Genomic DNA, 14,643 nt, shown 5'->3' with positions numbered 1-14,643 from the left:
GTTCATTCTGCTCAAACTGCATTTCTTGAGCCTCTGAATCAGCCTGTATTCTCATGCCATCATCCTGAAATTCATCCTGCATCCCCTCGTCTGACTCATCAGGCTCTTGTATCTGAAACCCAGAATCCCCTTCTTCATCCTCACTCTGGCTATGCTGTGGCTGAGTCACAACATCAACGTTCCCCAGAGCCATGCTTTGAAACCTGGGGGCCTCTTTTTGCTCACCAAGGGGGCTCTTGTCCCCAGGGCCATCCTTTGCCCACTCTGGCTCTGAAGGGACTGGTCCCCCGAATGAAGCTTTTGCCATAGTCTGGCTGCCCACTGGTGCCTCCTCTACCTTGCCTTGTCCTGTGTGTGAATCTCAGCAATGCCTTCTCTCTTTGGTCCCCCCTTTTCAAGGCGCGAGGAGCCATCCGACGACGAGGATGTGGAGACAGGGTTCGACATCGACTGCAGCCCGGAGCAGCTCATGTTTGTGAATGGGACGGATGTCTGCGGGGCCCTGTCCGACCCCGTGGGGCCTTTCTCAGCCTGCCACAGCAAGGTTTCCCCAGACACCTTCCAAGAGTGAGTATGGAAGGTGGAGGCAGCCAAAATTTTCAAAATCTTTTTTTTTTTTGCGGGACTTCAAATTCCTAGAATCTTCTGCAGGACTGACTGAAGTATTTTGAGAGTTGTGCTCTAATCAGGCAACATTTCCTGGATCTTGACCTGCTTGTTCAGGATTGCTTCCGTTAATGAAATAAATGTGTCCCTGGGGAGGCTTTCAGAAACAGGAAGAAGCAGGATTAGTAAGAAAATAATAATAATAATAATAATAATAATAATAATATTAATAATAAGCCTGCATATACCTTAACACAGACATGGGCTGACTTCGGCCCTCCAGGTGTTTTGGACTTCAACTACCGGCTGTTAGGAATTGTGGGAGTTGAAGTCCAAAACACCTGGAGGGAGGGCCAAAGTTGGCCCATGCCTACCTTAACAGGTTTTTAATTATTCCTAATTGAATTGTACGTTTAATTAAATTTTCATATTTGTATGTTGTGGGTTTTAAATGTTAATGTTGTGAGACGCTTTGGGTCCCAATCAAGAGATAAAAGCTGGATATAAATACTGTGACTTCCGCTTTTGCCTGCGTAGAAGGAAATATGTCACAGATAATGGAATTTGGGAGGTGCTATTCTTTACGGATAAGAGTTCTTGTAGTCGCCATCAATCTTTCTGTTAGAGCAACATGTGTCTGAGCAGCTCAGGCTGCTATTTGTGTATATACCTGTAAATAAAAACTAATTACCGCTGGAGTCGGCAGACAGCTATGCAGTCTTGTTTGTTCGTGCTACTAAGCAGATGCTGAGTTGCCGAACAGAGGGGAGAATTGAGATGGTCGGCCATAAGTATCTCAATATATCCGCCTCACATCAATCAAGTGTCATCCAGCACTTGACAAGGGTTATGAGCCCAGTATGCTTCTGCTGCGCAACTCTGCTTATGTTCTTAATAGATTGTGGTGCTCAGCCATCAAATAGACTCCGTACTATGCATTGTACAATAGACCCCCTAATTCAAAATATTTAAGAATTTTTGGGCAATTTGCCCAGGTACTAATTCCAACTCAGCATCTGCTTAGTAGCATGAACAAATAAGACTGCATAGCTGGCTACCGAGTGTGCCAGGGAGGGGGAAAGGGGAATATTTTTCTTATAAAATATTGCCCTCATCATCACCATCCTACCTTTTTTCTTTCACCAGCTTCCACTTTTCTTATGATTTTCATGTTTTGGTGGCCATACTTACAAATCTCTACATCTTTATTATTATTATTATTATTATTATTATTATTATTATTATTATTGCATTTATTTATACCCCGCTTTTTCTCTCCGACAAGGGGACTCAACGTGGTTTACATTAAAAGTCTTTCAGTACAGTTTAAAATCTACAAATATATAAACATTAGAACAGAATTAAATGTCATTGGTATTTTAAAAATTCAATTAAAACCCATACAAACATATTTAAAAGTAAAAAACACAGCAGCTCATCTGCTCTCCCCATTTCTGTGTTACTCTTCGTGCAGTTTACCTTAACAGGTAGATCAGGGTCAGCCAAAATCATGCCCCTCTTTTCCTTCATTCATAGATATGAAATGTATTTAGGGGAAGAAGCTATAAAATCACTGAATCCAATTTTTTTTTCGTGTCAGGAGCGACTTGAGAAACTGCAAGTCGCTTCTGGTGTGAGAGAATTGGCAAGGACATTGCCCAAGGGACGCCCGGATGTTTTGATGTTTTTATCATCCTTGTGGGAGGCTTCTCTCATGTCCCCGCATGGAGCTGGAGCTGATAGAGGGAGCTCATCCGCGCTCTCCCCGGGTGGGATTCGAACCTGGCAGCTTTCAGATCAGCAACCCAACCTTCAAGTCACAAGGCTTTAATCCACTATGCAACCAGGGGCTCCACTGAGTCCAATAAAACTCCTGTATTCACTGGGAATGTGTTCCAGGACACACACACCCCCCCCCACACACACACACACATAAATAGACCCGAAACCATTGCTATTTCCAAGTACTGTATTTTGCCTATAATTGAAGTGAGGAAGCAAGAAGTCAGCTTTGCTCCTTTGCTTTAGGTAAGCCCTGTCTAAGATTGCATTAAAAAGCTGAGTGTGTGCTTGACTCTTTTCTTAGAGTGCATTAGGAAGCTGAGTGTGTGCTTGACTCTTTTCTTAGATTGCATTAAGAAGCTGAGTGTGTTCTTGACTCTTTTCTTAGATTGCATTAAGAAGCTGAGTGTGTGCTTGACTCTTTTTGTAGATTGCATTAGGAAGGTGAGTGTGGCTTTGCCTCCTGTAATTGAGGCTAGCTACTCTGCTATTGTTTTGAAGGTGAGGTGAGGCTACGTGACTGATTGTTGGCTTTCTGTTGAATCTTTCTGAGTCAGAGGCTGAACTCAAGTGGCAGTTATCACCTCCCTACACACATATCCTGGAGCATTCTGCACATTTGTTGGCTTATTTGTAGGATTCATTTGCAGCTACTACAACCTTGTTTCTCAAGGATCTTCCCACTGCTGATTTTGCTAAAAATGTCCAGCTAGACAAAGATAAAAAAGCATAACAAGTAACCTCCCTGTCACAGCCTTTGTTAATGGAGATCTGCCATCCTCTGGCATGTTTCCCCTTTTCTTTCTTCCTTTCTTCCTCTTTCTCTCTGCCTTTCCTCCAGGAGCTGCGTCTACGACCTCTGCGCTTTGTTCAACGACACGGAGCTGCTGTGCCAAGACTATGAGGCCTATGCCCAGCTCTGCCAGGAGGAAGGGGTGCCCTTGGAGGCCTGGAGGCGGCAAACGGGATGCGGTGAGGAGCCCCTTCCTCTAAACCCCATGGAGTAGGTGGGAGAGCGACTGTGGTTGGGGGTCATTATTGCTCCACTTTCCATGCTGCACAAGCGGGATAACAACATGGTGTGTACCCCACTCCCCTCCATACAAGGCATTGGAAAAAATACTTTTGATAATATCACAGGCATGGGCAAACTTTGGGCCTCCTCCAGGTGTTTTGGACTGCAACTCCTGCCATTCCTAACAGCCTCGGGCCCCTTCCTTTTGCCCCTCAGCCGCTTAAGTGGCTGAGGGGCAAAAGGAAAGGGCCTGAGGCTGTTAGGAATGGTGGGAGTTGCAGTCCAAAACACCCAGCAGGAGGGCCACAGTTTGCCCAGGTGTCAAAGGGATGACTTCATGAGTTCTTGGTCGAGCCCGAGGAGGAAAAGGAAGCTGAGGCTGTTAGGAATGGTGGGAGTTGGAGTGCAAAACACCTGGAGGAGGCTCAAAGTTTTCCTTTAAATATATATCAATTCCTTCTGTCTCCATAGAGGTCTCTTGCCCCCCACACACGACGTATCAGCCTTGCATGACCGCCTGTCCTGCCAGCTGTGCCAACATGGCCGCTCCCTCCGACTGCGAGGCACCCTGCATGGAGGGATGCGCCAGCAACACGGGCTACGTCCTCAGTGGCCTGGACAGCGTGCCCTACAACCAGTGTGGCTGCACCTGGAACAACCAGTACTACCAGGTGAGGAGGCCAAGGACCGAGTGGAGGAGCTCAGCCACGATACAAGTCTTTGAGGAGGAAGCAGCATTTGAGTACTACTACATCTCCCAGAACCATGCCTAGTGTGCCAGCAAGATTAATGAGTTATGGGGAATGAGCTCCATTACTGCTAACTTGGGGCTCTTCCAGACAGGTTCTATATCCCAAGTTCTGATCCCAGGTTTTCTGTTTGGATTATATGAGTCCTCACTGCCAGATAATCTGGGATCAGATCCTTGGATATAGAGCCTGCCCGGAAGGACCCTTAGTGCCAGGACTCCTAAAAGATGCTCTGGGCAAGACCCTGTTGACTCTTTTCTTAGATTGCATTAGGAAGCACACACACTCAGCTTCCTAATGCAATCTAGGAAAAGGGTCGGCAAGGTCCTGCCCAGAAGCACACACTCAGCTTCCTAATGCAATCTAGGAAAAGAGTCAGCAAGGTCCTGCCCAGAAGCACACACTCAGCTTCCTAATGCAATCTACGAAAAGAGTCAGCAAGGTCCTGCCCAGAAGCACACACTCAGCTTCCTAATGCAATCTAAGAAAAGAGTCAACAGGGTCTTGCCTAGAGCATCTTTTAGGAACCCTGGCACTAAGGCTTATTTCAACGTACATTGTTTTAAATGTTGTGAGCTGCTTCGTGCCTCAATCAAGAGATAAAAGCAGCAGAAGGAGGAGGTAGTAAAGGTAAAGATTTTCCCCTGATGTTAAGTCCAGTCGTATCCAACGGTCAAGAAATAGTTGCACTTTGTCCTCTGCCCTGAAGCACTTTATAACTTTACTATGGCACTTTAGTACAATTTGGCCACTCCATACTATCCCCCTCCACCATCCTGGTGGTTCACTGTATTTTATTTTATATTTACCTACTTTATGTTTTAATGGGCTTTTATGCTTAATGTAATGTATTGTTTGCATAATGTGATTTTACTGTGTTTTATTCATTGTAATATGTTTTAATTGTTGTACTTGTTTACTGTTTTCGGGCCATTGTCCTGTGTTAGCCGCCCCGAGTCCCTGCGGGGGAGATGGTGGTGGGGTAGAAAAATAAAGTTACTTATTTTCTTACTTACTTGCTTGGTGCTCATCTCCGTCTCTAAGCCAAACAGCCGGCGTTGTCCATAGACACCTCCAAGGTCATGTGGCCAATGTCATGACGGCATGGAGTGCTGTTAGCTTCCCGCCGGAGCGGTACCTATTGATCTACTCACATTTGTATGTTTTGCTAGGTTGGCAGGAGCTGGGGCTAACAGTGGGAGCTCATCCCACTCAATGGATTCGAACCGCTGACCTTTCAGTCAGCAAGTTCAGCAGAGGCTGGATGGTCGGGGGTGCTTTGAATGGGATTTCCTGCTTCTTGGCAGGGGGTTGGACTAGATGGCCCATGAGGTCTCTTCCAACTCTATTATTCTATGATTCTATGATTCAGTGGTTGAACCCACTGCACCACTAAGGTTTCCTGGAGGAGGAAGAAGAGGATTGAAATGCTAATGCCCGTGACCACAACGGGCCTGCCTGGACCCCATCTCTTCTGCCTTGACCGCTCCTTTCCTTCCCAGATCAACGACAGCTTTTGGACGGAGGACTGCTCCCAGCGCTGCTTCTGCCGCACCACGGGGCCCCCGGAGTGCCAGGATGCCGGATGCGCCCCGGGGGAGGCCTGCACCCTGGCCAACTTCACCCGCGGCTGCTTCCAAGGTGAGCCCTTCCTTTTGACCCACAATTGCTTGCATGGGGGGGGGGGGGGGAGTAGTTGTCATCTCTAGCAGAATGGAGCCTAGCAGAGCCTGTGCTGTTGATGAACTCATGGCAGGAAAAGGAGAGAAAATGCGGAGGAAGATGCTCTGGCGAGGTTGAAAAAAAGAGCCACAAACTGACTTCTGTTGTTGCAAGTTATGCATTTCAGGTAAAAGAGGAGATGGACAAAAGAAAGCCACCTGGCCATGGTAGAAGAGTCCTTAAGGCTGACTCTCATGTCTCAGTTGAAGGGATCCTGAGGCAGAGCGAAGCCCCTTTACGGCAAAGGGCCATAAAGACATTAAAGACTTTGGGGAAGAAGAAGGAGGAAGTGGCCTCTACCTCTAATATAAAAGAGTAGATAAGACAAAAGAGAGTTGCCTAATTTAGCTAGAAGACTCCCTAGTAGTAGTAGTAGTAGTAGTAATAATAATAATAATAATAATAATAATAATAATAATAAGCACAGCAGACAAAAAACCAGTACAAGAAACCCGCACTACAAACTAGAGCTTACAGCTGGCACAACAAAACATTGCATGGAAAGTTCCTTGACAAAATTGAAGGAAAAGCTGAGAAGGAGAAGACCTGGCCCTGGCTCACGAATGGGACCCTGAAGAAGGAGACAGAAGGCCTGATCCTTGCAGCCCAGGAGCAAGACATCAGAACAAAGGCAATCAAAGCATTTTAAGATCGAAAAATCAGCTGATGACCCAAAATGCAGACTGTGCAAGGAAGCTGACGAAACCATGGATCATTTCCTCAGCTGCTGTAAGAAAATCGCACAGACTGACTACAAACAGAGGCACAACTACGTGGCCTAAATGATTCATTGGAACTTATGCCTCAAGTACCACCTCCCAGCAGCAAAGAACTGGTGGGATCACAAACCTGCAAAAGTCTTGGAAAATGAGCACGCAAAAGATACTGTGGGACTGACAAAGTTCTGGAACACAACACACCAGACATCACAGTTGTGGAAAAGAAAAAGGTTTGGATCATTGATGTTGCCATCCCAGGTGACAGTCACATTGATGAAAAACAACAGGAAAAACTCAGCCGCTCTCAGGACCTCAAGATTGAACTTCAAAGACTCTGGCAGAAACCAGGGCAGGTGGTCCCGGTGGTGATGGGCACACTGGGTGCCGCGCCAAAAGATCTCAGCCGGCATTTGGAAACAATAGGCATTGACAAAATTACGATCTGCCAACTGCAAAAGGCCATCCGACTGGGATCTGTGCGCATCATCCGAAAATACATCACACAGTCCTAGACACTTGGGAAGTGTTCGACTTGTGATTTTGTGACGCCCCCGGCTTGGACGGCCCCGTTGGTGGAGATGGCGCAGACGGAGAGGACGGTCAGGGAGATGATGAGGTAGGCCACCACCAGCATCAGGAGCGACTGCAGGAAGCCGGCGTGGCCCACTATGAACCCTGCGAGGAGGAGGCGGGACATTGTTGGATGTCAGGCACAGATCGGCTGGGCTTTGGAGGGCTCACCTTTGCCAAACAGTTTGTTACCAGCAAGAGCTGCCTGCACCTGCTTCTGCTTTATAGCCCTGAGTCCCCTCACAGCTGCCGGGGCAGTTCCTAATTACTCATCTGCATTTCTGGCAGCTATTCTTGTTGAACGAGGTCTCTGCTCTGTTTCCTTTCGCCTCTCCTGAAACATGGGTCCTTCCAAAGTCTCCTCCTCAGATTCCAATTGCCCCTCTGATTCACGAACACTTTCCTGCTCCCGTTGCTCTTCTGAAGAAGAGGAACCCCTAACAGTGACCCCCTCTTCCTTCCTTCCTGCCCTCCTTTGCAGTGACCCCCTGCCTGAGCAGCCCCTGCCAGAACGAGGGCACGTGCCTGGACGAGTCCGAAGGGTTCCTGTGCCTTTGCCCCGAGGGATACGCGGGGCCCCGGTGCGAGGAGGCCCTCCTGGATGAGGCCCCCGCCACGAGCCTGCCACTCCACACCACCACCAGCAGCCCCACCACAAGTAAGCCCTATTTTACTTCATTCCTTTATTTTGTGTAGTATTTCCTCGTATATTCCAATTTTAGGTTTGATTATTCTGCTTATTTCATCTTGTAAAGTATTTATAACGATCTCTGTGAGTCCAGCTGGGATTGGTTCCCAAAGTCCGAAACTTGGACTATCCAGTGACTTCAAACCACAGTCACCCCTGTGATATACTATCACAGATTCTCTGTTCCTTACCAGGACACAGACTACATTAAATAAGTCACCAAACTTATTTAAAACCGACTGAAAACTAACAATTGAGTCCTTGATCCCATCAACCTGGAATCAATCCACCCTGTGCCTCATCAGAGCACAGACTCACTTTCTTTTTTAAACTCTGCACTCCTTCAACAGTAGGCATTAACTGTAATACTTACCCTTTTAAAACATAAACACACAATTAAACATAACATCTGTAAACCAAAATTCATACTTCATTACACATCTATATTTTTGTTTTCATTCAATGTTACTTAAAAAAATATAAAACCCTTTATATCCAGCTCTTTTCTCAATATTGAACTCCAGTAGTGTGTATGTATATGTGTGTATATGTATAGGTATATGTATATGTGTTTATGTGTGTGCATATATATACCGTATATACTCGAGTATAAGCCGACCCGAATGTAAGCCAAGGCACCTAATTTTACCACAAAAAAACTGGGAAAACATTGATTCCAGTATAAGCCGAGGGTAGTAAATTCCAGAAATAAAAATAAATACCAATAAAATTACATTAATTGAGGCATCAGTAGGTTAAATGTTTTTGAGTATTTACATAAAGCTCAAATTTAAGATAAGACTGTCCAACTCTGATCAAATCATTATTCTCATCTTCTTCAATGATTCTCATCTTCTTCTTCAGTGCTTATGTATCCTTTTAATAATAATAGAGTAAAATAATACATGTAATAATAATAATAATACAGGAAAATAATACAAGTAATAATAAATAGAGTAAAATAAATGCAATAATAATAATAAGATCAGAGTGAAATAATAAATGTATTAATAATAATAGAGTAAAATAAATGTAATAGTAGCAACAATAATAGAAAAAATAATAAATGTAATAATACCAATAATAATAGAGAAAAATAATAAATGTACCATATATCCTTGAGTATAAGCTGACCCAAATATAAGCCAACCAGGACCCTCACCCGAGTATATGCCGAGGGGGGCTTTTTTAGTCTTAAAAAAAGGGCTGAAAAACTAGGCTTATACTCGAGTATATATAGTGTGTGTGTGTATATATATATGTGTGTGTGTGTGTGTGTATATGTATGTGTATGTATGTGTGTGTGTGTGTGTATATATGTGTGTATATATATATATATATACGCACACACACACACACACACACACACACACACACATATACATACAGGGTGTTTGAAAAAGAACTCAATAGTTTTACAGGCTGCAGCATTAAAACTAGGGAGTTCTTTTTCAAACACCCTGTGTGTATATATACAGTAGAGTCTCACTTATCCAACGTTCTGGATTATCCAACGCATTTTTGTAGTCAATGTTTTCAATACATCGTGATATTTTGGTGCTAAATTCGTAAATACACTAATTACTACATAGCATTACTGCGTATTGAACTACTTTTCTTGTCAAATTTGTTGTCTAACATGATGTTTTGGTGCTTCATTTGTAAAATCATAACCTAATTTGATGATTAATAGGCTTTTCCTTAATCCCTCCTTATTATCCAACATATTCGCTTATCCAACGTTCTGCCGGCCCGTTTATGTTGGATAAGTGAGACTCTACTGTATGTAGGACAGGGAGTGGACTCTGGAGTGGACTGGTCCATGAGGTCACCAAGAGTCGAAAATGACTGAGCGAGTGAGACGACGACGACTGTATTTATATATATATATATATATATATATATATATATATATATATTCCACAATAAAATTGTGTGTGTGTGTGTGTGTGTGTGTGTATATATATATATATATGGTAGAACAAAAATGCAGTTTTAGAAAACCCCAGGAATTACAAGCAATAAAAAAAACAAAACAAAATGAAAGAAGCCATTGGACTGAAAACAGCCTGTGGGTCTCTCGTGACCTTTCTCTGCCCCCGTCTCCCCAGGTGACAAGGCAGACTCCGACCTGGTCCCGATCCTGCTGGGGGTCCTCATTCCGCTGGGGATCATCCTCCTCGTGACGGCCACTGTCTGCATCTGTCGGCACAAGAACAGGTAAGTTCTAGTCAGAGGAAACGTGGTGGAGCAGAGGTGGGCCAACTTGGGCCCTCCAGGTGTTTTGGACTTCACCTCCCACAATTCCTAACAGCCGGTAGGCTGTTAGGAATTGTGGGAGGTGAAGTCCAAAACACCTGGAGGGCCCAAGTTGGCCCATGCGGTCTCTTCCAACTCCAGGATTCTCTTATTCTAACTTTGGCCCAAGGGGCCCCAAAGTGTTGCCCCAAAACCCTGTTTTCCTTTTTCACAACCATTGTTGTGACTCTGATGAGGATTCTGGGATGCAGTTTCAAGATGATGGGATTCAGGTTCAGGATGAGTTTCAAGATGACTCTGATGGGGATTATGGGATTGAGGTGCAGGGTGTTCCTGCTGTGGGAGACGAGGAGCAGGGAGGCTTTCCCACGGGAAGAAATGATGTTGCTACTGATGATGGTTTTCAGGTGCAAGAAGCAGAAAGGGAGAGCAGCTCCCAGCCTCAGCCTGATAACACTAACGAGCCCTGTGGCCTTGACGATGAGGCCTTGACGAGCCCTGTGGCCTTCTCTTGATCGGGCTAGTCGTTTGGAATTTTGTGGGTTGCGCAGAAGTCTCAGAATAGCAAATAAGAGGGAGCTCAAAGGGCAAAGAAATGCCTTCACGATATGCTATTAAAACAGTCTGCTGAGAGGGAAATCTTTGTCAAAGCAATTTCCTCGCTAGAATCAAGAACCAAGTTTGCTTTCCTGCTTGGATGTATCTTCGTTTCTGGGACTTTGGCTTTGTTTTAAGGATCTTGCTTCATACCTAATGTTTCCATTGATTGGTTCTTACAGCTTGTTTTTGTAACTATCCTTTGGAACTAAACTTTTGCCTTTTATGAACTATCTTTTCCTTATTTCCTAATCTATATATATATAAAAGGGTAATGAAATTTCGGCCTAGGACAAAACAACAAAACTACACATCCCAGAAACACTAAACTTGGCAGCACAACCCCTCATCCATGCCTCTACGTTCATATAACAAAAAGAAAAGAAAAATAAAGTCCTAATTAGAGGGAGAGGAATAATTGTTTTTATCCAATTGCTGTCAGTTAAAAGGCTAAGCTTCGCCCACTTGGTCTCCTAGCAACCCACTCTGCCCAGGGGACAGGCAGAGTTAGGCCTCACTTAGGCCTCTTCCACACTGCCTATAAAATACAGATTATCTGATTTTAACTGGATTACAGTATATGGCAGGCCCTTCCACACAGCTATATAACCCATTTATAATCTTATATTATCTGCTTTGAACTGGATTATCTGGACTCCACACTGCCATATAATCCACTTCAGTGTGCATTTTATACAGCTGTGTAGAAGGGACCTCATATAATCCAGTTCTAAGCAGATAATATAAGATTATAAATATAATATGTAATTACTGTGATATAATAATACAGAACAATATAATCTCTAAAATCAGGACAGTAAAAGCATAAGCCACAGCAACGCGTGGCCGGGCAAAGCTAGTAAACTACAAAAGACTACGATCTGTGTGCAGCCTGGTGTCTTTAGCAAGGTGAAGCTATCCTGAGGTGCAACACCCAGGTGGACTCCCATCATGCCTTGCGCCCCACCACCCTGCATTTGGGCAGATCTTCCAACCATCCATTCGAGCCAGGCCCTCTTGCCCCCTGTCCCCCCCGGGCCTGACCCTGCTTCTTCTCTTCTCCTTCTCTATAGGAAGAAGACCAAGGAGGACCGCATTGCCGTCTTGTCTGCACCAGGTGAGAGAAGGTGGGGTGGGGTCCCTCCATAGGAACAGCTGCCCCCAAACCCAGCTGCTTTTGCAACCAGAGGGTTGTCCTGCTCTCTAGTTGGCTTTGATGCCTCCTGGCCCCACAGACCCCCAGGAGACCCTCATTCTGCCCACATTTCCTTGATGCAGTCAGTCCACTTCCTTGTGCTTCTTTCATGCCTTCCACTTCACCACATCCTTCCCAGTGAGGCCAGTCTGGATTCCCTTTCAGACCCACCTGTTTCCCTTCTTTATCCCACACCATATTTGTGGATTGATTTCCGTTTGAGATTGATGTATGTTTTGCTTTATGTGTTACATAATAAGATAGTACTCAGTTGGGACTGTCAAGAAAATACTCAGCAATACTATCATACTGTCTTATAAATACACACATTTAAAGCTGTCTGAGAACATATACATTTAAGTTTTTTCTTTAAGTTTTTTCTTTCTATATCACTCTTGTAGCCTCCTTCTGATTTTTTGCCTACTGCCGATGACGGACTCAAAAAATAGAAAATTTGAGCCAAGGGTGTAATGCTCCTTGATGCAAATGAATGGCATCCCCGCATCTCCAGTAGAGTCAGAAAAATGCATTTCAGTGATATTATTTTTCTTTATTGTGATTGTCTTCCAGGGCAGTCCAGCACTTCAGATGCCTTTGGCAATAGGATCACTCGCTTCTGAGCTTCCACGTTCCTCGCTGAGCAGATTCCTTCTTTCTCGCCTGGTCCTCTGAGCTGGATGTGTCCAAGCTTTGGCCTTTGCTTATGGAGGAGAAAGAGACGCTCGCATTGGAGCCTTGCGTGAGGTTCTTCCCACAAAGAACGGGGAGCCGTGCCTTCCCTCCTGGACCCGGACTGGGAGGAAGAAAAGACACTTTGGAGAGACACTCACACCTGAGCTGCCAGCCTGTGTCCACTTCCACATCCCTTGGTAGAGACTTGTGTGGCTTCCGGAGAGACTCTTGAATCTCGTGCTCGGAAAGAGGCCTGCCGGTCAACCCCAAACCCTCCTAAATTATTGTGTTCCCAGCCTGGTCCCCTTCAAAGGACTTGTGTTCTGCCTCTGCATCAGGCATGGGCAAACTTGGGCCCTCCAGGTGTTTTGGACTTCAACTCTAATAATAATAATAATAATAATAATAATAATAATAATAATAATAATAATAATAATGCCATCTCCCCGAAGGGACTCGGGGCGGCTTACATGGGGCAGAGCCCAACAACACAGTTAAAATGTAATTACATAAAAATGCAATTCACAATACAACGGAACAGAACAAAACATTATAACAGTAATAAAAAAAAACATCAACCAGGAACCAATTTCAGTTCCTATTGTCTTCGTGGGCATATGGACTAGTTATAGCAATAAAGGATAGGCAGATAAATAAAGTGCATAATCATATACGGGTAGTAGTAAAGTGCAAGAATAGATTTTGATTCCTACAAGCCTATGGGGAGTTGAAGTCCAAAACACCTGGAGGGCCCAAGTTGGCCCATACATGTACCTGCTGACTTTTGTTTTGAAATACAGCCTTCCTTTTCTGCAACAAGAGGCTTCCTTTGTCAAGTCTGTTTGTGGGAAGGCCTGTGGCCTGCTCTCTCTGCTCCTCTCTCTTATCACCAAGAGTGTGTTCAATCAATCCAGGCTGCAGCCATACACCTGGAGAAGCACCAACATACGAGGGCTATCCAGAAAGTACATTACGTTTTGGAATTAAAAATGAACAAAGTACAGTAGAGTCTCACTTATCCAACATAAACAGGCCGGCAGAACGTTGGATAAGCGAATATGTTGGATGATAAGGAGAGATTAAGGAGAAGCCTATTAAACATCAAATTAGGTTATGATTTTACAAATGAAGCACCAAAACATCATGTTATACAACAAATTTGACAGAAAAAGTAGTTCAATAGGCAGTAATGTTATGTAGTAACTACTATATTTACGAATTTAGCACCAAAATATCACGATATATTGAAAACATTGACTACAAAAATGTGTTGGATAATCCAGAACGTTGGATAAGCGAATGTTGGATAAGTGAGACTCTACTGTATAGGAGAAAACATTTACCATATGCAGTTGAAAGCCACACCCAAAGACCACTTCTCAACATAGTCCACATTGAAATCTAGGCACTTCTCATAGCGATAAAAGAGTTTGGAAAGTCCTTCCCCACCAAACTTTGCCGCTTGGCTTGCATCCTCAACCATTCCTGCTCAACCTTCCTGCAGCTGGGCAAGTGCATGCGCTCAACTTTCCCCCACGCTCGTCCTGGATCACTCTTCTGTTTTGCAAATGCTTGTAAGGAAGGTTATGGCAACTGTTTTTTGGTACAGGAAAGGTGTGCTTCTTGCAAAACCTTAGAAGAGCGATCCAGGACAAGCATGGGGGAAAGTTGTATGCATGCACATGTGCAGCTGCGGGAAGGGACACCCGTCCGGTTGAGGACGCAAGCCAAGCGGCAAAGTTTGGTGGGGAAGGACATTCCAAACTCTTTTATCGCTATGATAAGTGCCTCGATTTGAATGGTGACTATGTTGAGAAGTGGTATTTGGGTCTGGCTTTCAACTGCATATGGTAAATGTTTTCTCCTATACTTTGGTCCTTTTTAATTCCAAAACGTAATCTACTTTCTGGATAGTCCTCGTATGAGAAGTGGTTAAAGGAGGGTTGTGAAGGCATCCTGGCCACACAGACTGCTCTACGTGGGCACACTTTGAAAGCAGGAAGGCAGAGGGTTAATGGGGACCGTCCTGGCTGAACTGGGAATACTTCGAAGATACAGCACACACTGGA

General features: G+C 44.5%; 1 protein-coding gene across 1 annotated transcript in view; it reads left to right on the top strand.

The window, feature by feature from the left end:
• Window positions 1-13,876, top strand: part of LOC103281593 (zonadhesin) — a 52,255-nt gene extending 38,379 nt beyond the window's left edge. The window contains exons 24-31 of the mRNA XM_062957030.1: window positions 400-567; window positions 3,230-3,360; window positions 3,875-4,074; window positions 5,655-5,793; window positions 7,645-7,821; window positions 9,963-10,071; window positions 11,781-11,824; window positions 12,473-13,876. Coding sequence (XP_062813100.1) covers window positions 400-567; window positions 3,230-3,360; window positions 3,875-4,074; window positions 5,655-5,793; window positions 7,645-7,821; window positions 9,963-10,071; window positions 11,781-11,824; window positions 12,473-12,522 — 1,018 coding nt within the window. The 3' untranslated portion in view covers window positions 12,523-13,876. The remainder of the gene's footprint in view (window positions 1-399; window positions 568-3,229; window positions 3,361-3,874; window positions 4,075-5,654; window positions 5,794-7,644; window positions 7,822-9,962; window positions 10,072-11,780; window positions 11,825-12,472) is intronic.
• Window positions 13,877-14,643: the final 767 nt, after the last annotated feature.

Source organism: Anolis carolinensis, chromosome 6, assembly GCF_035594765.1.
Source record: "Anolis carolinensis isolate JA03-04 chromosome 6, rAnoCar3.1.pri, whole genome shotgun sequence".
NCBI classification, from domain to species: Eukaryota; Metazoa; Chordata; class Lepidosauria; order Squamata; family Dactyloidae; genus Anolis; species Anolis carolinensis.
The sequence above is the reverse complement of the archived record's forward strand: the minus strand, read 5'-3'. Positions and strand labels throughout refer to the sequence as shown.